Source organism: Harpia harpyja, chromosome 8 (genome assembly GCF_026419915.1).
Source record: "Harpia harpyja isolate bHarHar1 chromosome 8, bHarHar1 primary haplotype, whole genome shotgun sequence".
Lineage (NCBI taxonomy): Eukaryota > Metazoa > Chordata > Aves > Accipitriformes > Accipitridae > Harpia > Harpia harpyja.
Genome location: NC_068947.1, coordinates 46,074,049 through 46,094,725, shown reverse-complemented (window position 1 = coordinate 46,094,725; position 20,677 = coordinate 46,074,049). Strand labels below are relative to the sequence as shown.

The 20,677-nt window shown below is 46.6% G+C and overlaps 2 protein-coding genes across 11 annotated transcripts; one reads left to right on the top strand and one right to left on the bottom strand.

Annotated features, from left to right (window-relative positions):
* The first annotated feature begins 614 nt into the window (after window positions 1–614).
* Window positions 615–20,410, top strand: NEPRO (nucleolus and neural progenitor protein). 10 transcript variants are annotated; one of them, XR_008236190.1, is made up of 14 exons: window positions 615–725; window positions 954–1,108; window positions 1,929–2,005; window positions 2,114–2,245; window positions 2,590–2,667; window positions 3,595–3,956; window positions 4,639–4,709; window positions 5,107–5,357; window positions 13,260–13,349; window positions 13,971–14,130; window positions 14,705–14,761; window positions 17,041–17,164; window positions 17,884–17,987; window positions 19,463–20,410. XR_008236190.1 is itself a non-coding variant. In XM_052793980.1 (11 exons), the coding sequence occupies exons 1-10, from the start codon at window positions 635–637 to the stop codon at window positions 17,126–17,128; spliced, it is 1,395 nt and encodes a 464-aa protein (XP_052649940.1). In that variant the 5' UTR covers window positions 615–634; the 3' UTR covers window positions 17,129–17,164; window positions 20,073–20,410. The 10 variants fall into 10 exon arrangements, 4 of the variants coding, with proteins under 4 accessions (XP_052649940.1, XP_052649938.1, XP_052649936.1 ...); XR_008236188.1 differs by having other exon boundaries at window positions 13,953–14,130; XR_008236185.1 differs by lacking the exons at window positions 13,971–14,130; window positions 14,705–14,761 and having other exon boundaries at window positions 19,463–19,600; window positions 20,073–20,410.
* On the bottom strand, window positions 7,009–9,758 carry TAF13 (TATA-box binding protein associated factor 13). The gene is made up of 4 exons (XM_052793982.1): window positions 9,670–9,758; window positions 9,384–9,462; window positions 8,781–8,878; window positions 7,009–7,887 (listed from the first exon to the last, which is right to left on the bottom strand). Exons 1-4 carry the CDS (start codon window positions 9,694–9,696, stop codon window positions 7,717–7,719), a joined length of 375 nt encoding a protein of 124 aa, XP_052649942.1. The 5' UTR covers window positions 9,697–9,758; the 3' UTR covers window positions 7,009–7,716.
* Window positions 20,411–20,677: the final 267 nt, after the last annotated feature.

Sequence of the window (20,677 nt, the reverse complement as noted above, 5' to 3'; positions counted from 1 at the left end):
GGCTCTGAACGGCCCGAACTCCTGAGGCAGACGCTGAAGAACCGCGAGGTTTAAAAAGTTTGAATAACACCCGTATTTCTTTCCCTTCCCACTTCTGACATTTTGAGAATGCAGTGCGCCAGGCAGGCCCCGGGCCTTGGAGAGGTGTCCAGGCCAGCGTGCCCCGGCATCGCCGGGCCATGTGGTGGGTGCTCACAGGCAACACGGCCGGGGGGCTCACGGCCGGCCCGTGTTTTCTGGGCTGCCCCAGGCATCAGCCGTGCCACGGTGCTTGGCCGGGACCCCGAGAGGGGCTTTCCCGCTCCCGCCTGCAGCGAGCGGCCTGGAGCTCCCCGCGGCCACGGGTGGCTGGGGAAGCCCGGGAGCTTCTCCTCCGCGGTGCCAGGCACCCAGCAGCGCCCGAGCTGTGCCGTGCGGGGAAGGGGTGAAGGCACGCCAGGCACGGGGGACCCAGCAGCGAAGCCCAGGGCGAGCAGCCTCCGCCGGGCCGCCCGGCTGGAGGGCCTGCCCCGGTGAGCAGCAACCCCACCCGCCCCGGGGTGACTTGGTCCGGCCTGCCCACCCCCGCCAACATGGTCCCGCCCGCGTTCGGCCTCCCTCCTGCCCTGCGCAGCGCCGCCCCACACCGGGGAAGATGGCGGCGCCGGAGGCGGCGTGGAACCGGCTGGACGTGCCGTGGCCCGCGAGCAGCGCGACGGTGGCACTGGCGGCCAAACACCCTGCAGGTCCCCGGCGCGGGGGCCGGGCCGGGCCGGGCTGGGCTGAGCTGAGCTGGGGCGCGGGCCCGAGGGGGGCCGGGAGGCGTTTTAAGCCGCTCCCGGGCGCCGTGCGGGACGCCGGCGTTTGCGGCGGGTGGGTCGGTCGGTCGGTCGGTGCTCGCCGGCCGCGGGAGGCGGGACCGTTGGGGGACGCGTGGGGCGGGCGCTGAGGCGGTGCCCGTCTCCCGCCCGCAGTGAGGTGGCTGCCGGCGCTGCGGCGGCGGTGCGACATCGCCGGCAAGCGGCTGTCGGGGACAGGCCTGGCCGCCGAGGGACGCGTCCTGCGGGCCGTGCTCTACGTCTACCACCACAGGCTGCTCCGGCACCGGTCCTACCTGGCCCTGCAGCAGGTGAGGAGCAGCCCCGGCTGGCCGGCAGGTAGCCGGCAGCTGGTCGCTGCGCCCCGGCCCCCAGTCAGCAGTCCCCGAAAGGCCTTTGGAGTAGCGCTCGATGCCTGGAGCATCGTGCAAAAAGCGGTTTGGAGCATGTGCCTTTTCGTCGGCTTTAAGCCTCCTCACAGTTCAGTTCAGTGGGTTTCCTGGCACTGTGCAGCCAGGGCACTTTGTGCTTTCCAGCCCTGGGGAACCAATACTCGGTCTCTCATACGCATGCTGAGACCTGAAGTAGGTACAATTCCATACCTTTGAATAGTAGGTATGAGTAATACGGGGTTTTCTTTTTCAATTAATTGAAATAATGGGAAGGGGGAAGAATAATCCTAGGCTACGCTATTAGGCACTTTCTGTCTTAAGATGAAAAGTGAACTCCTTACCAGTTTTCTGGTAAAGAGATTGTCAGTATCTTCAAATAACTGTTTTGAAATAGAATAGGAATTGTTCTTGCCTTCTTGATTTGTTTATACATTTTCATTCTTGAAGGCCAGTACCAAAGGCAGGGGAAACATATACGGCAGGGGAAACCATGCAGCACCAATTAACAATGGCCTACTCCAGCCCTTCACTTAATTCCATATCCACAATAGTGTGATAAAGGGATCTTTTTCATCGTAGTGCAGATATAGGAACGTACTAGAACGTTCCATCATGCAAACCTGCAATTTATGCTGTTAAACTGATAAGCGGAAGGTGTCACTTAATATAGTGACAGTTCTTAGACCAAGGCATTCCCATCTCTCAAAATACTAATCAAAGGAGTTTTCTTTTTTTCTAGGTAGAACAATGCTTGAAGCGCCTATGGAAAATGAACTTGCTGGGCTGCATTGAAGCTCTGGCAGAACTGATTCCCAAGTATGTATCATGATCCCGTATGTTATACTATCCGTTAACTGACTCTGCAGAGCTAAAGGGGGGGGAATGCTACATCATAACCATCTCCTCATGATTGTATCAATGCAGGAAAAGTACATCCCAAGCCCATGCAGAGTGCTTAGTTCCCAGCCAGCCTATGCTGGAAACAGTGGCTCTGAAAGTATTGGGAGGTTGCAAGCTTATACTGCGTCTACTGGACTGTTGCTGTAAAGCTTTTCTGTATCCTTTTTTCACCATGAAAACATTCTTACAGTTCACCAGCAGCACCTCATGAGACCAAAACTAGGTCTGCTGTAGGCCCTGTATTGCTGATGGATTCAACTGTGTAATTCATACGTGCAACTTGAAGTTTCTTTGATAGCCAAACATCTTATTTTCAAGTTATTATGTAGGGACCTCAGGCTGTTGGCTGGCTACTGTTCCGGCCTTGAGCAACCCAAAGTTTGGATACTCATCTCACAAATTATCCAGGATATTGCCTTGTGAATTGCCTCTGGTTGGTGTGTTCAGCAGGTCTCATTACATGCTGTTTATTTTTTATCCTTAACTGGTGTAATCTTCAGCTTGTCCGTTAAACATCTCTGCTCGGAAGAATTCATACTTTTGAACACTGTGGCTTCAGGGTTGTTGAGCCGGCTATGGTTTGTGTATTCAAAAGTCTGTCTTGTTTGTTGTCTGTCTGTTTGACGTGCCTGTCAGGGAGAAGGGCTTGTAATTAGGCCTTGCTGCTGAGTGAGCTTTATTCAGTTGGGAGGAGGAGGGGGGGTCCTTCCATCCTTTTGGATTTGATTCTAGCACGTGAAGAGTTATCCAAGTGGAGAGAGACTTCTTACGTGCTGTTATGGAAGGCTTTGTTCTTGGTTCATAGCAAACTTTATGCAGCACTAATAAAATCATGGTGTTAATGCCAGCCTGCTGCAAACACCACCATCTGGCGCTCTTTGCAGTGAGCAGTAAGTCCCGCCTCATGCTGAAAAGGAAGGGCTGGGATAAAGTTGTTCCATGGTAACTGCTGAGCTTTCCAGGGAAATCAGTGTTGTGGTCTCTCTCAGTATGAGAAAGTAACAGCTACAGTATAGCTGAAGAAGTAACAGCATTGTGTAGAACAACTCAGTAAAATGTTCTTTGGCACAAGAAATCTGTCTCCCCAATAAACGTAGAGCAGGCGATTGTATGGCATCCGTGCTAGCACTGTTGTCCTGAGTTGGTACAGGTTGCTTTTAAGGGAAGAACTTATGTCAAATGATTTGGATGTGACCTGAGAACCTGATGAGTCCCAGGTGTGGCACTTGGCAAAGCTCTAGGGAAGCAGAGGGGCTTCTGATGAGGGATTTACTAGTCAAGTCCCTCCTACAATCTGATCTTGAACAGTTACTTAAAGCTCAGACTAATATTAAGGAACGCGTGGTGATGGAGTGTAAAAAGATAAGCTTCTATTGAGGGGGAATAGGGAAAGGACAGCTTGGAATCTCTTCTATCAGCTTTTCTGCTTGAGCTGAAGGTAGTTCTTCAGTGAGCACAAGGTTTTGCAGGAGGAGACTCCTGACTTTTCTGTCTTCTCTCTTTAGGATTCAGTACAGGTGTGTATTGCAGAGCCTCATGTCTTTGTATGGCATGTTGTTGACATCACTTCATCTGGTATCTGAGACCCAACAGATGCCTTATATCAAGGGGTTTACCTTCCCTTCTGATATCAGTAACTTCCTTGGAGTTAACATTTCTTATGAGGTGAAGAAGCAAAAGGCTAGAATGCTTACAACAAAAAAACCTACCAGCTGGCTGAAGAAGCTCTTCCCAACAATGCCAGAGGCAGTGTCAGAGGTTGGGAAAACAAGAAATTCTGTGACCTGCATGAGTGCTGTGAACAACTGTAGTGTCCCATGCCCCATGGACATCGGAGAGCCAGTTCTGGTGACCAGAGCCAGGAAAGGTAAAGCCTTGTGCCACAGTGCTACTGGTTTCTGACATCTGAGACTGATCGCAACTTCTGTCCAACAGAGTGTGGTTCTAGTACAAACTCCCCTTTCCTGTCCTTGGAAGAGGAGAATGCTGCACATACCCTTGCCTTTATATAGCTGTGGATAATGTCAGTATTGTGAGGTTTGGGGGGTTTTTTTTGTTGTTATTTTTTTTTAAATGTGATACAGCATGGAGAGAAGCAGGTAATGAATGCAGTATACAGGTCCTGTGAACAGTTTCTTTGTATTTTCCTGCTTCTGCATAGATGGGGACCAAGGACAGTGAGGAAAGCTAAGAGCACTGTCTGCAGTCCATACCGTGCTTGCTGGTTCTGGGGTGTGCCCAAGTCTCCCCCTGCAGTCAGGGCTATGGCCAGTGACTGCAGGCATCCGTGTGTTTATGTGAAGCTTTTACCCATTAAGTTGTCCTTTGCAGCCATCTGTGAATCTCTGCATCCTCTTCATACCTTGCCAGCTGCCATGTGAAATGAGTGTAGTCCTCTTGAGTTTGCCTGGAAATGTTGAGTACAAGTGTGAGCCTGCTGAGATGGCAGATGATCTGAGAGCTCAGCAGGGCAAAGCATTGTGGTGTCTCTGTGCAAAGACTTAAAACTGTCTTTACTTCATAATGGGAACTCTCCTCTCACTTTGTAGGGAAGCACCTGGGGTTTGATGTGAAGAGCTTACTTAGGCCATCCAGACCTCCAACACAAGAGGTTTGTACGGTACTGTTTCACACTTCTTTTTTTTTTCCTAACACTCAAAACATGGTATCCCTGATTGAAAATGTCCCCTTTCCCTGCCTTATTTTTGCTTGTCTAACAACCTAAGTTAGCATGGAAGCTTTACACTGAAAATTGCTTATAATTTCTGCTTAGGAATTTGAGCTTTTGTTGGTATGTCAAATGAAATGATCAGCGAGCAAGTCAGTAGTAGACAGGAATACAAATTCTAATTGCCTGCCTCTTCTTTTTGTATTCCACAAAACAAGACTGCTCTTCCACTTTCTCCTTAGGAAATAAGGAATGTTATCACAAAAAACATCAGTGCTCTGCTCCTCTTCAGCAGAGAGGATCAGGCCTGTCATGTTTTTGAAAGTGTTTCTGTAATTTTTTGTTTCAGGGTATAAGCATTGCATCAACATCTTTTAAAGCAAAGTCAGCATCACTTTCCTCCCATATAGCAAAATTGCAGCATACTGGATCTCTTGTACAGATGGTTCAAACAGCTGCGTCGTTTGGGGAACTGTCAGAGGCACTCAGAAAAGCTATTCTGTGGTGCAAAGGCAACAAATTCAAATCAGAAGCTTATTTTCTGCGTAACAAGTTGTTGAAAAGCAACCGGCTGCACCATGTGGAGGCTCAAGGATGCAGGTAATTTTGCATGGGTGTGGGGTTTCTGGATCTGACAATTTACGTTTTAATATTATGTATTTTGCTACAGTGTAGAGAAATGCAGTGGTCTAATCTCTTCTTTTCAAACTCAAATGGGATCACTACTTCAGGTTACGGGATGCTCTGACATGAACATTCTATTTAGCTTCAGTCATTTGTGAAAGGATTTAAAAGGCTAACAAATGCCAAATACTTAAGAGGGAGGATGAAAATGCAGTTTAAATCATGTGCATGTTTAATGGTAATGATTATATGATGCAAGGGGTGTCGTCTGTCTTTGGAATGCCCTGGCTACTATATTGTACAAGGTGGTGTTGTATCTCCTTGGCATGACAAGGAAAATGGTAGAGAAGGCTAATAACCAAATCTCTCCAAACCTCAAATGAAATCACACTTTAGCAGCTGATAAAGTTATGTTTTGTGCACCTTCCTCCCCTTAAGCTTGAAGAAAAAACTGTGCTGTGTCAAAACATCTGTCTGTAAATACCTCCTATACGGGTCACGAAATGCACGCTGGCCAAAGCAGTACCTCAGGGCACGGCTCTGTCGAAGGAGGATCAAATCATCCACACGCTTGAAGAGAACTCTGAAGACTGTTCGGCAAAAACCTGAGATTTTGGGGGTCTGCGAGAATAGTGCATCACTCATCCTCCCAGCTTACCAGGATGGGCCTCTGAGTCAGGAAGGATGTTCCAATGCTGATGCAGGCTGTGTCAAACTAAGCACACCAGGGACCCCTAAGCAGCTGCTGCTGGAAGGAAGCCCTGGCCCTGTGTGGAAAGAAGTTACTGAGAACATGGATATTGATTCTATTTTTGCAGCAATGGGTGTCTGACCCTGGACTTGCAAGAAGGAAAGGGGTCAAGTAATTAATTTTTTTTTTTTTTTTTTAAGTAAAACCCCCAGAACCCTAATGGTGTCTTGGTAACTTGCTACTTTCTTAGAATTCAGAGTGTAACTACTTTATTATGTTTTTGTAAAACACCTTTTTTTTTTTTTTTTTTTAATGGAAGGGTGTTCCAAACAGCTGACTAGTCTTCATCCTTTTACCTAGCCTTTTCCAGGAGCAGTGACTTTGAGTTATCCTTACTCAGTGTCCTTTCTCTATTGCTCAACCATGTTATGTGCTGCTGTCAAATCCACAGTGCAAATAGTTACCATCCACAGTGGAAGGCTGCAGCTGATCACTTACTGCTGCTTAGGACAAAAGACCTGCTGCCACTTTTCCAAAGAAGCAGTCTTACACCCTTCCTTCTGTGCTGCTTGTATAGGTGGACAGCCTTGACTTGCAGTATTATCACTGTTCAGCAGTTGTTATCCTTGTCCTGAAATAAGGAGTTAACTGAACCTACGGCCTCTGAGCTGCTCCAGAAACAGAGGAAAGCACAGCTGTGGCCTGCAATAGTAAACTCCTGACTGGTGAACATGTTTCTCACTGTCCTGAAATCTTTTTAATGTAAGTAAGTGCAATTTCTGCCAGCTTGGCAATGTAAGGCACAGCTACTCCAACATGTATTAATGAAATAATATTAGAACAAGCACTGGGGTTAGTGCTTTCTGCCAGGCTCTTGCTTGTAACTAAGTCCCAAGATCAGGATCACCAGCAAATACAAAGAAAAAATTGTCTCAATGAAGAACAGGAATCTGCTTTATTGTAGAGCACCTGCCTAGCAGGGGTAAGGAAAGGCTGTAAGTGCAAGTAAATCAGGAATAGGTTAACTTCAATTTCCTAGGCTTAATACTGAGAGAAAACAAAAGAGCTGTGCCTACTGGGACAGAATTAAAAATAACCTTCCTAGCCAATTAAGTGCTAAAACCCCTGTATTACACACCTTGTGTGAATTGATCAATGTAATTTTAGTTATGAGGAGTGGGCACAAACTTAAAATGTTTTATTCAAAGAGCATATACAGAGCAAAGAGCAGAACTTCTACAGTAGTTTGGGCTTGAAGACTTTGTCCAGTTAACCAAGATCCATTTTCTAGGTTTCCTGTCACAGGAATACCCAGTGATAACTGAAACAGTTGTAGAGAATCACCCATTATTAGCCCTCTAGATATCTGATTCAACACAGTCCTACTTCAGACTTCCTGCCACTACAAGAACCCTTAGAGCTCTTTTCTCATTTCATAAAACAGTATAAAAATACCTAAGTATACCACATACAATCAGATAACATTCAGCTGCTTGAATACTTCTCAGAAGAGGCTGGGAGCGAGGGCATACATCCCAGCAGTGACCTCCATCCTGAATAACCCCTCCAAACACCACACATCACGTTCCTTCCTTTTGGGCAGCAGGTGCCCAAGTAATGTCCCAGTGCAGCTTGCGCATAAAATCAAGATCCATAGTTTGCTTCATCAAAGGCCTTTCTGGCTCGTTTCAGTTCTTCATTCATAGTTAGGAGGTCTTTAACTCTGGCAAACTTCCGGGGGTCCTTGCGTATTAGAAAGACAATGTCTTCAACCTGTACACGACCCTGCCGCCCAATTGACATGGCCTTGTGTGTCTGTTAGAGAAAAAGAAGAAAGTCAGCAGGGTTCCTTTGCCCCTTAATTTTTTTTAAGCTCTCAATTCCACTTTATTTCCTGTCATTTTATAATCAAAAAGTAAGCAATTGCAGGATCTGGGCACCATCATCCTAGTCACAAGTAAACCATGGACTTACTGTTGCTCTGCTGTCCCCAGCTGCCTGTCACTTAAACCCAGCACATACCACTATATACACATAACAGTAATGGCATCAAAACTAAAGGCAGATTACACATAGGACACCCAACCTGCAGAGAGCTTGAAGATGAACAGCATCAGGCAGAACTTGAAAGCAGTGTGAAGTACCTGTATCACAGGACAGTTTAGGGCATTTTGATGAGGGAAGGCAAGGCCAACCTTTCAAAAGAAAGGGGATCCACAAACAGTAGGAATAACTTCTTTCAAAAAACAAAACGAACTTTCAAACAGTATCTAAATGTCTGGAAGAGTGATGGCTTCAGGCCCCAGAAGCTTGCATTTCTTTTGTAGCACAGAGCTATGTTCCTATCCACATAAAGATACTGGGAGTACACAAAAAGTCAATAGACTTTCAAAGCTGAGCCTTGTCTTTTGTCAGTGGCACATATAGTGATGCCACAGTGAACCCCAAAGTCAGCCGTGTATTTTCCCACCACCAATACTAATCTAACTGCTACTTAAGGACTTCAGACACTGTTCTAAATCCACAGGGAGCAAGATGTGTGAATTTTGCCTTAATCTCAGAAGAGCGAAGTCTAAGTTTAGCATTTTCCTACTAGCATCAGAGTTTTGGGCCTGAGATAATGCAGTATTTGAGTCAGAAGTATTAACCTTCAGAAGACGGAAGTCTTAGCAAGGATGTTTTGACCATGCTCTCTAGAGCTGGCTTACCATTTCTGTGATAAACTCTATTACCAGGTCCTCGAGAATGTCCACTGATTCTGTGTAAGGGTTCTGGTCATCCCCGAATCCATACATCATGCATCTTACTGCAGAAAGAAACACTCAGTGTGAGGCTGCTTTCATCCATTCAGCACTGTCAGCAGCATGCATCTAGTTAGCTACCAGCCTCCACACTGATGCACCGGGATGGCACTCTTGGCTGTTTGGCAGGACAATCCTTGAGCAAACATACAGGAAAGCAGCAGGTAGACAGACTCCAACAAAAGCCTGGTGCTGTATGTATAGAAGAGCATGTCTGATGACAGACTCTTTAAATATGCATTCAGCCTACCAAGTGCTGAACACTGACCGTATGACTTTTGGCACAGTTAGGTTCAGAGGATGCATTAGCAGTATTTTTTGGGAGGTCTACACGACAGCTTTCTGCACTTCCAGCTGGGGTACAGAATGAAAGCCGTTGTTTTGCTAAGGAAAACTGAGTTTTGGAACTCCTAGCTGCCTCCTCAAGAATTTCAGCTATGTTTGGGGGAAGGTCACCGTCCTTAAAACCCGCCAGCGCTGGGCACGGCTTTCTGGCCCGGCTCGACTCACGCTCTTTGGAGAACAGCCTCTTCCTCTTGCCTTGCCCGCCGTCCAGGCCCCCGCCGGCTTCTTCCGCGTCTTCTTCAAACTAGACGGGCACAGCGGAGGAGAGGCCGCCGTCAGCGCCCGGGGCGGCGGGGGGACCCGACCCCTTCCCTCCTCGCCACCCCCCGGCCCGGGGCGAGGCCTGGGCCGCCCGCCGCCCCTCCGCCGCACACGAGGGCTGCCCGGCTGCGGTTGGGATGCAGACCGGAGCGTCCCGTCCAGCGTCCCCGACCCCCTCGCCGCCACTCACCGGCGCGTCCTCCTCCTCGTCAGCCATAGCCGCCCGACCCCGCCGGGCGCTTCCGGGAGGGCGGAAGAGCTTCCGCTTCCTCAGCCCCCCGCCCCTCGCGCGGAGGCCGCCATGTTGTGGTGCGGCGGAGGGCTGGAGCGGCCCGGCCTTGTCCCGCTCCTCTCCGCCCGCGGCCGCGCTCCCCGGCGGGTTCTCGGCTCCGGGGAGAACCGGCTCCGCTCCCGCGGCCCTCCCCGCCTCGCTGGGCCCGCTGTCCCGCCCGGCGCTCCCGCACAGAGCGGCGGCGGGGAGGGCTGCGGCCCTGCCGTCCCGCCTTACCGCTCGCTCTCCTGTGGAGACCCATCGCCCCGGAGCCAGGCCGGGCGTGCCGGAACGCGCGGGTCTCTCTGAGGAAGACGGCTGCTCTGCCGGCGAGAAGGTACTGCGGGCTCGGCCGGGGCGGCGGGCGTTCCGTGTGGGCTCGGCCGGGGGGGCGGCGGGCGGCTGGAGCACAACGCCGACTGCAGGCGCTGCTTGCAAGGCCGGCGTCCTTTTCAGCTGCTTTTGACGTGCGGAAACAGACTCCACAGTCAGTGAGATTGTAAAGTAGGTATGTTCATTCAGCGCTGGGCAGCACGGGGGGGGTAGTCCCACCAAAGTCGTGCGCGCCTGACTCGGCAGCTTGCTTTAAGTTTATACAATCAAGTGTTACATGTACATAGAGTTTCACAATACGCCTATACATACGCATGACCTGTCCCCGCTTCATCTTAAAATGAGATCCGAGAGGTCATTTCCATAGTCTCCTCTCAACTGCGCTTGCACAGTGCCTCCTTACGGTGGTCGTCTGGTGGTCGCAGAGACGAAGATAGACGACTCCTCTTCATCACCGCTAGTAACCTCTTTTCTTGCACAGGCTCAGTGGTTTCTTGGTATTCACCCAAGCCGCAAGACCAGTCTTGGCTGGCTCTTGGGGCCAGCTCTTCTTATCAAGGACTGTCTCTGCCTCGGCTAATTTCAACAATGTAAGCGCTAAACATCATCTTTCATCCCCCTTTATTATATCTGCTGAGATTCTTTTGACTCCCCCTGTCTCACTTTGATGTCAGTAGGTTTTTAATAGGGTGCATTTTCCTCGGGGGGGAAAAGATCGCAAAGTCTAATTCTCCTTTGTAGGTGAAGACCTGGGGTTTTGTTTCAGTTCTCTGCCTACAGTAACCAGTTTGCTGTGTAACCACCTCCCAGTGTAGACAAACCCTTGCTCTCGTTGCCTGAGAAATGGTTTGATGAATGGAAGGAAACACGGGGTTGGGCTGCTGCCTCTCACCCCAGCAAAAAAAAGTTGTACTTCTTTCAGATTGAAGCTGTGGCACAAAGGAATTACTCCAGGATAGATTTGGTGACCCTTCCTAAATCTGTATATTACACTCATTATTAGGTTGTCAGGTCAGGATAATTTGGTTTGAAAGGGAACTTGGGAGGTGTCTGGTCCATTCTCCTACTTAAAAGAGGGTCAGCCATGAGGTCAGAAAGGTGGTCATTTCCCAAACAGGCAGTCCCTAGTCTGTGTGGTTGCCAGCAGCTCTTCCTTCCCTTGAGCAAGACTTGCACTTGCCCTTGTTGAATTTCATTAGGTTGCTGTCAGTCCTTTCCCTTCAGCTCTCCCAAGTCATTCTGAGTGGCCGCCCTGCCCTTGAGCGTGTCAACTGTTCCCCCCAGTTTGGTGCCATATGCACGTTTGGCAGGAACGCACCTCTCTTCCAGATCACTTGTAAAGATATTAAACTGGACACATCCCAGGATAGACCTTTACAGTGTTCCACTTGTAACTGCCATGTAGGTAGAGTATGACCCACTAACTACTACCTTTTGAGCCCAATTATCCAACCAGTTTTTACTGATCTAGTTGTGCACCTATCCAGACTGTAATGTCCTAATTTGGATACAAGAATAATGCAGGAGACAGTGTGAAAAAACTTGCTAAATTTGGGATATATGACATCTGCTATTCTCCCCTCATACAAAAATCCAGTTATTTTATCATAGAAAGTAGTCGGGTTGGTCAGGCATGATTCACCCTTGGTAAATTAATGCTGTCTCCAAACTCTTTCTTCTCTTTCACATGCTCAGAAATAGGCTCCAGTATAACTCACTCCATGATTTTCCCAGGGACAGAGGTAAGGATGGCTAAACCTGCAATTCCCTGGATTGTTGTTTTGCCATCTATGAAGATGGGTGCAACATTTGCTTTCTTCCAGTTGTCAGAGACCTCCACCTTGCAAGAACATTGGCCAGCGCTCTCAGCACCCTCAGCTGTAGCCTGTCAGGTCTCATGGACGTGTAGGGGTCTGGCTCTTTTGAGTAATTCCTAGCTTCATCCTCATCCACTGCTGGCAGCTCTCCTCTGGGAACACTTTTACATATTTCAAAGGCCTGTGAGACCTTTTTGGTAAAGACAAGCAGAGGTATTAGGATGTATGACCCACTCCACTCAGCAATAGACCTATGTTTGCTGTGTTCAGCTTTTTACTATCAGTGTAATTGCAGAAGTTGTGGTTGCCCTTGATGTCCTTGACAAGTCTCAGCTGCAGCTGAGTTCTGGCTTTCCTTACGCTATCCCTACACACCTGGGGAAAGTTTGTAAATGCCTCCTTTGCAGCCTGTCCCTGTTTCCACCTCCTATATGCTGCCTTTTTATGTTGGGGCTCCATCATGGGTTCCCAGTTCAGCCAAAGTGATCTCCCAGTATGCCTACTTGTCTTCCCAAGTATGAGGGTGGCCCATTGTTGTGCTTGGAGGATGCCCTCGTTAAAGACCTGCCAGCTTTCCCGAGCTCCTTTACCCATCAGAGCCACCTTCAATGGGATCCCATGTAGTTGTTCCCTGAGTAAGCTGAAGTCCAGGATCTGCTACTCTTTCATCATTCCCCTCCTATTTCATTGCCACTATGGCCAAGTTGATTACCATGTCCCCAGTGAGCTCTTCCTTTGTTAGTGAGCAGCAGATGCAGCTGTGTGTCACCCATGGCTGGCCCATCCAATACCTGTATCGTGAAACTGTTCCTGACATGCCACGGAAATCTTGACTGCTAGCGTCTCGTGTTGCCCTTCCAGCAGATGTCAGGGAGGTTCAAGTCGCCCATGAGAACCGGTCTGATACAGAGGCTTCCTGGAGCTGCTTAAAGAGGGGAGAAATGTTCATCCACTTTCTTACCCTGGCTGGGTGGTCTGTAACAGACTCCCACCATGCTGTCACCCTTACTGGCCTCTGCTCTTGTCCTGAAGCTTGTAAAGAAGGTACATTTATCCTTGCAACAGATAATTATGGAACAGCTAATGTGCGAGCAACTTCCTCTTTGCCTTTGGTTGGCAGTTGGTTTGTGACTTGAAGCTGAGTTCCTGTGCACTTGTAATCTGTTGAGTATGAATTTGTGTATTCTGCATTGCTGACTCTCATTTTAGGAAAAATAGCGCTAGGGTGTCATACAGAAGTCTGTGGGCTTCTCCTCCTCCCTCCCCCCCGGTAATGAGAAATTGAAAGATTGCAGGTTGCTTTGTGACAGGGTTTTATGGAAAAGGGATCTCAAATGAACTCTGGAATTTCCCTTTCAGATCATCTGTGACTCGGGAAAGAACACATAAACTTTTGCTGATGCCCAGCTCTGGTCAGGAGAAGCTGAAGATGAAACTTAACAATATAAGGTAAGATCCTGGTGCAGTTACAGCACAGAGTTCCTTGCCCTGTCAGAAAAAGGCTTTGTGGAAGTAAATGTCCTTGTAATCTGTATGGATTCTAAATACTTAGGACGTTACTAGCTCTTAGACCATTTAAAAAAAAAAAAAGTTAAAGTAAACTTGTTTTTTCTTTGTTTCCTGATGGCACTGGTACATGCTCTTACAACATGCTAAGGTTTTAAATATGGGCTAAGTATAGGTAGAAAGGGAGAAGAGGACAGGTTGTTTCATTGCTTGCATGCAGAACCAATTTGGCCTAGCTGAGGCAAAAGATTGGGCTTTACTCTTGTCTGCTTTTAGCACGATTTTGGTTAAGTTCTTCCTTCCTGCTGTATATGCATCCATATAAACATGCATCCCTGCTTGGTAGGTGGTTTGAATTTGAGCGCTGTGAATGAAGAGTATTTGCTTTCTACATGGTGCCCTGGTTTTGGCTGGGATAGAGTTAATTTTCTTCCTAGTAGCTGGTACAGTGCTGTGTTTTGGATTTAGTGTGAGAATAATGTTGATAACACACTAATGTTTTAGTTGTTGCTAAGTAGCACTTACCCTAAATTAAGGATTTTTCAGTTTCCCATGCTCTGCCAGCAAGCAGGTGTACAAGAAGCTGGGAGGGAGCGTGGCCAGGACAGGTGACCCGAACTAGCCAAAGGGATATTCCATACCACAGGACGTCATGCTCAGTATATAAACCGGGGAGAGTTGGCCAGGAGGGGCGGATCGCTGCTCAGGCATCGGTCAGCAGGTGGTGAGCAATTGCATTGTGCATCACTTGTATTTTCCTGGGTTATATTTCTCTCTCTTTTTTGTTACATTCCCTTTCATTACAATTATTATTATAATATTTTATCATTATTGTTATTACTATATTTTATTTTACTTTAGTTATTAAACCTTTCTTATCTCAACCCATGAGTTTTACTTCTTTTTTTGATTCTCCTCCCCATCCCGCTGGGAGGAGGGAGGAGTGAGCGAGCAGCTGCGTGGTGCTTAGCTGCTGGCTGGGGTTAAACCATGACACATGCTAAATTATTTTAGATCAATAAACTTGAGATTTTGCTTTTAATAATAAATAACATACAGGAAGGGGAATGGACTTAGTCTTTTTTTTCGGTGAAGTAACTGATGGCTCTGAGAGCTGGAGGGCAAACAGCTGGTGAGTGAAACTATTGGCAGTTGTGAAGAGATGGCATTAGATGCTCTTGCTGTTCTTGACAGTGAGGGTGGAAATCCAAAAAGAAAATATGTTCTTCATAAGCCCTGGAGTTAAGGAAACAGGAATGGATGTGTAGCCTTTTCAGTTAAGTTTCACCTTTTTCTAGCTCTCTCAGATTGACAAACAATTGACTGACTATGGCCAAACAACTTGGAAACTGAAGGTAATCCCCACAAGCATGGCAGTTTCCCATGGCCGCAACTTTGAAACTGAGTTTAATTCGGAGGGTGGAGTACGCTCTTTCATCAAAAGCAGGACTTAAGTCAATGTGAGTGTGTTGTGGTAACTTCTGTGTATGCTGCCTGCTTCTGGCTGTAACTGAGCGTTCAGTCTGCGAGCCTGCATTCGTATCTAGAAGTCTCTCACTGTGGCAGTCCCTCGCTGTCAGGGGGCCAAGCATGGCTCAGAATGACTTCCCCTAAGCCAAAGAACAAGTACAATGTGACTTGTAGATGCTTTTTTCCGTTCTATATAATAACACCTGACTTCTGTCAACATCTAAATAAACAATTTTTTTTTTTTTTTTTTGTGAGATATGTTCCTTGCTGTTAGCCTAAACTAGGTCAAAAATGTCAGAGGAGGGGCACCCAGTGATAGAATCATAGAATGGTTTGGGCTGGAAGGGACCTTAAAGATCCAACCCCCGTGCCATGGGCAGGGACACCTTCCACTAGGAAGCTACAGGCTGCTCAAAGCCCCATCCAGCCTGGCCTTGGAACACTTCCAGGGATGGGGCACCCACAGCTTCTCTGGGCAACCATTCCAGTGCCTCACCACTCTCGCAGTGAAGAACTTCTTCCTTGTATCTAATCTAAATCTACCCTCTTTCAGTTTAAAGCCATTACCCATTGTCCTACTGCTACCTGCCCTTGTAAAAAGTCCCTCTCCAGCTTTCTTGTAGGCCCCCTTTAGGTGCTGGAAGGCTGCTATAAGGTGTCCCCGGAGCCTTCTCTTCTCCAGGCTGAACAACCCCAACTCTCTCAGCCTGTCTTCATAGGAGAGGTGCTCCAGCCCTCTGATCATCTTTGTGGCCCTCCTCTGGACTCACTCCAACAGGTCCATGTCCCTCTTATGCTGGAGGCCCCACAGCTGAACACAGTTCTCCAGGTGGGGTCTCATGAGAGCAGAGTAGAGGGGGAGAATCACCTCCCTCAACCTGCCAGTCACGCTTCTTTTGATGCAGCCCAGGATACGGTTGGCTTTCTGGGCTGCAAATGCACGTTGCTGGGTCATGTTGAGCTTCTTGTCAGCTGACACCCCCAAGTCTTTCTCTGCAGGGCTGCTCTCAAACCATTCTCCACCCAGCCTGTATTTGTGCTTGGGATTGCCCTGACCCGTGGAAATGGAACACAGATCAGTTGCTTAAGTAAGTAATGTGTTTTTCAGCTAGGTTATAAAAGAAGGGCCTATGCCCCATGCTGTTTAACTTGTATTTTACTTAAGTTCCCACCTGCAGCTGCAAGGAGATCTGTGTTTCTTTGTAACTTACTTAACATCTAAGGCTTGGACAAGATTTATCCTCATCAACTTGGAGATCTGTTAGTGTTTCTTAATGTCTTAAACTTTAACCTTGAAATGCTTTATACTGTAAAAACATGTTTCTTGTTATTTTTATTGCATTACTTTGCAATACTTGCAGTACTATTATTGTACTCTTAATATTTCTGGTGAATTTCTTAGAAGCACTCCTTTAGAATACTAGGTTTAGAACAAATGTCTCTTAAGTATGCCTTAGGAGTCACATTGGGGAGCCACTAAGGAGGGAATAAAAGAAATATTTTTCTGTTAGAACGCTCTTTAAAAATTGTCCAAAACTATTCCTTTATCCCAAACGTTGTAAATACTTTGGCCACCTGAACCCTGGCTGCTGTGGGCCAAAGCTGTCAGCAGTACCTTCTGACAGCATGCAAACCGTAGTCATGCTCAGCTTGCTTACAGATCTACCTGCGAACTCTTTCCCAAGTTTTGTTGGTATTGTTCCTTATTTTATTTTTCCCATCATCAAGTTCTAGAGTTTCTAAAATGTCTCTTGTAACTGGGGGCTGAGTACTAGATTTCCCACACCTTCTGTTTTTTTAGAAGAAAAAGAATCTAATTATTACCGCAATGTTTTTTATTGTCTTTGACCACAAAGGCAGCTGTGGTTCTGAAGTCCTACTCAATCTACATGGGCCTTGGTCCGACTGCATTTGTTTTGCCCTCTTAAATAATACTTCTGAATTGTACAATAGCTTACATCCTTCATAAATCGTTGTGAGTGGTTTAGCTAGTTTTGCTGATGCTTGAGAAATACAAGTTTCTTGTGCCTTTGTCAGGTTTTGCCTTAAGAAAAAATTTTTTTTCCTTATGAAGAAAAATCTGTTAAGTCTCCAGTAGGAGGCTCACTCTTCTAGTGTAGTAAATGCCTTGCAAAGTGAAGTTTGAACGAGGGTTTTTCTCTAGGAAACTGAAGAGGAAGAAGGAGAAGGTGCAGCTGAGGTGCAGACACTGGAGAAACAAAAACACACTGGAGAGTAGAAGCCAGAGATGAAGCACGGAAGGATCCCAAGGAATGAATTCAAAAGAAGTGAGTACAGCGCCTTTCGGTGTCTGAGTCTAAACAGCCTTCCCTGGCGGAGCTCGGGGCTGGTGCCATCCCAAGACACCACATTCTGCGCTTGCACCAGTGGTGAGGGCAACAGCCCAGCAGTGCTGTATTCATCACACAAGAACCAGTTGAGAGTAACTTACTGGGGAACAGCATTAGCAAGAATAGTGCTAAGATTTATTCCCCCCTGCCCCTTACTACTTATTGGCATAGTATGTTTTCCATTGTTCTCAATGTTTTTCAAAGAAAATGCTGCTTTAAGTAGCTATATCTGTGCAAGTGGTAGATTTATTGTCTTGTATAAACTTTGTAAACGTGCCACACGGTGTGCAAATACCATTGTAGATTATTAGAATACAAAAATGTGAACTACCTTCCCTGGAAAAAATCTGCTGTATATTTACCTAAACAGTTGATAGCTGCTCAATAATTACCTTATTGAGCAAAACAGTTTTCAGTGCTTCTATAAGAGGTGCTTGTAAGTAGACTAGTTATAGCTGAAGTACTTAGAGATCAAGTATTTAACAAGTGCTTGGACAGTGTTAAATTAGGGTTAAAATAAATCTGTGCATACAGGCTTAACGCTGTAGCTGGTTCTTAGGAGCAGATTAAATTGCAGTTACCAAACCCAGTATTAAAATCACTTGTGTAGGTAAGGAAGGGCTGCTTACTTTACTTTTTATTGGTGGTGTTTTTAGATACAAACTGGCTGTGAATGCATCAGATGAGAAGAAAAGGAAGTTAAAGGACTGGCTGTAGCATATTGTGGAGAGGGTGGCTTCTTATATAGAGGGCTGTAGAGGTAAGTCATGCCTCTGTGACGGGTGCTGCACCCACTCTGAATTAACAGTACTTTGGTTCAGGCATCACTTACAAGTAGGCCTGAGTGAAGTCAGCCCTGTTGTACAAACCTTGAGAAACTGTGCTAGGCTGTATCTTCTCAGGAACTTAAGGAATTTAGGTCATGTCTTACCAGGAGCTAACAGTACCAGCCTGAGCTGGGACTGGACAGTACAGCTGCTGGGCTTGCACAGTTGCATGTAGACCAAAGGGGAGTTTGACGAGAAGTCAATCACTTTACGCTATAAATATCTGCAGCTACCACAGCCTGTTGAGCTCCCTTGCACAGCAGCGGGCTGCATGGTGGTGATCTCCCCTTGACACCTCTCAAGGTTAGTTCTTGAGGTCTAGAGATTCCTTACCCGACATCCGATAGCTACAGCGAGGTAAATGACATTCTGTATTAGATCTAAAGTATATTGTATACAAACTAGCTTAATTATTAGAAGTGTAGTAAGTAGTAGAGTGTTTGACCACTGTCTGATCATCATTTAATCCTCATTTAATCAGTTTCATAAAACCTTTTGGTTGATCCCACAATAATGACTTCTCTTAATAATTCACCTGTGACGCCTCTCAATTTATTAACTTACCGTCTTTATTTTGGGATGTAATGCAAGACCAGTTTGCCTTTTCTTAGTTCTATTCCTTTCCTCTCATCTTGTGTCCTGTTTGTAGCACAGGACAAAACCACAACTTATTCCTCCCTCCTCTGCCTCTTCTGTAAATGGGTTCTGGTTTTACTCTGTTTCCAAAACACTTAAGCAGGAGGGTGATGTTAAGAAGCTGTAGGTCTCCCTGGGTTTGTCCCTGTTTGCACAGAAACAGCTACAATTCCTCCAGAAAATACAGTATCATGTTATAGCTGGGATAAACAGGTATTAGAAGTAATCTCAAGTGTGAGTAGGATTAGCCAGTGATACAGACTGGAAACAGTAGCAGCTGCTAAAATTTCTGTTTCCTCTCTTGCCAGGAACATTGATAGTTGAGGTAGCAGTATCTTGCTTCTCATGGGCAGCCACCCCACTTACTGCAGAATGAATTGTCTGTATTCAACACTTGGTGTGTTCTCTTTGGCATCCAAAATTTGTTTCGCACCTACCAGTGCTCCTACTGCAGTGCATCCTAGTTCTGAGCAGAGTCTGAAAACAATGCTGAGCCCAAGGAGCAAGACCAGACAAGAAAAAGAGTGAAAGAAGGCAACACCAAAACAACCTTCAAAGTGACAGTCAACCAGAGCTCTTTCTGCCTTCATGCACATTGCCTCTCTGTGTAAATGCCTCGGAGAGCTAAAATCCAAAATGTCTGTGAGCCCCCCTCCCTGCTTTTTAAAATAACCCAAGAAACCTGTTTAGGTTACTCCATTAATATTAATAGAATTATTGATGTAGCATCTGGTCAGGGTCCCTACTAAAATTCTATTATTCTACACTACAGTGACATTAGGGGACTCTTGCAAGAATACAGTCAAAATACTGGCTGTGTAGTGCCAGGGTTATGGTGACAGACTAGACCAGATGCTGTAGAGGAAGAAAAAGGAGAAAGTACTGCTGGAAGACCAGAGAGATGCACAAGGTAAATTCTTTTTCCATAGAAGCCTGTACTCAACATCACTTCTGTACATGACAGGTGCAGAAGAGGCAAAGCTTTACAAGGTAATGCTGGCTGCTTGCAGTGTGGTGTATACCCTGCAAACAATTTAAGACATCAAAAGCATTTAAAACTGAAATGGTCTCTACTACTTTAGTATGCTGCCAGTCCCTCCTTTGATCAATGAGTGGGGAAAAGGAAAGGGAGAGCTTTTGTGTCCCTGGCCTGGGGAAGTGCAGTTCCTCACTCCACAACACAGCATGTTCCTCAAGAACTTGGCAAGAAAGTCTGCTCCTGTGTCAGATGCCCGTTTAACCAAAGCATGTTCCCATGAAGGCACTGAAATGTAAGGTTTAAAGTTTAATTGAAGGAGAGGACTTGATTTTATTTACTACCTTACCTGTCATAGGGGCACTGGTTCTTGCATGTAACAAAACTGTCGTGTTCCCTCCTGCAGATGGCTGAGGAAAATCCAAGAGTAATTCCAGTGTTGGAAGCATTTGTGAATGAAAATCTTTTGACCAATAAAGCAGAAAACCCACATGTGTCCAGAGGTAAAACTGGCTCTTCAGGGTAAGACTGTACCCGCTGTTTCTAGTACAGCTGTAAAAAACTATGATCTAGCTCCATGTGGCTTCCACTAAGGACACCTCGTGGCAACTATACACACCCCCAAGGATCATGGGGTCCAATTCACAGTCTGCTGCTATTTCAAAGCACTTTTTATATAAATGGATTTACCAGACATATTTAATGTATTTAAGTGGTTAATAAAAGACTTCCCAGCACTGTTAAGGTGTTTTGTTCTGAAGAGGGACTAAAAACAGAACTGCACTTTCTTTTACATACACAGACTTCTTTTCAGAGGCTCTTCAGTTAAGGCTGAGGCCTTGAAAATGACAGACTTGGCAAGATCAGTGCTTTTGGAAGATCCTGGGTTTAAGATACCAAGAAAAGATTCCTGAAGTGTTCACTTGCACCTGTTCCATCTGTCTAGATATTACTGCACTTCCCCCTAGGATCAAGCATCCTATGGGCTGGTTTGCTCAGGGGCACTTAGGG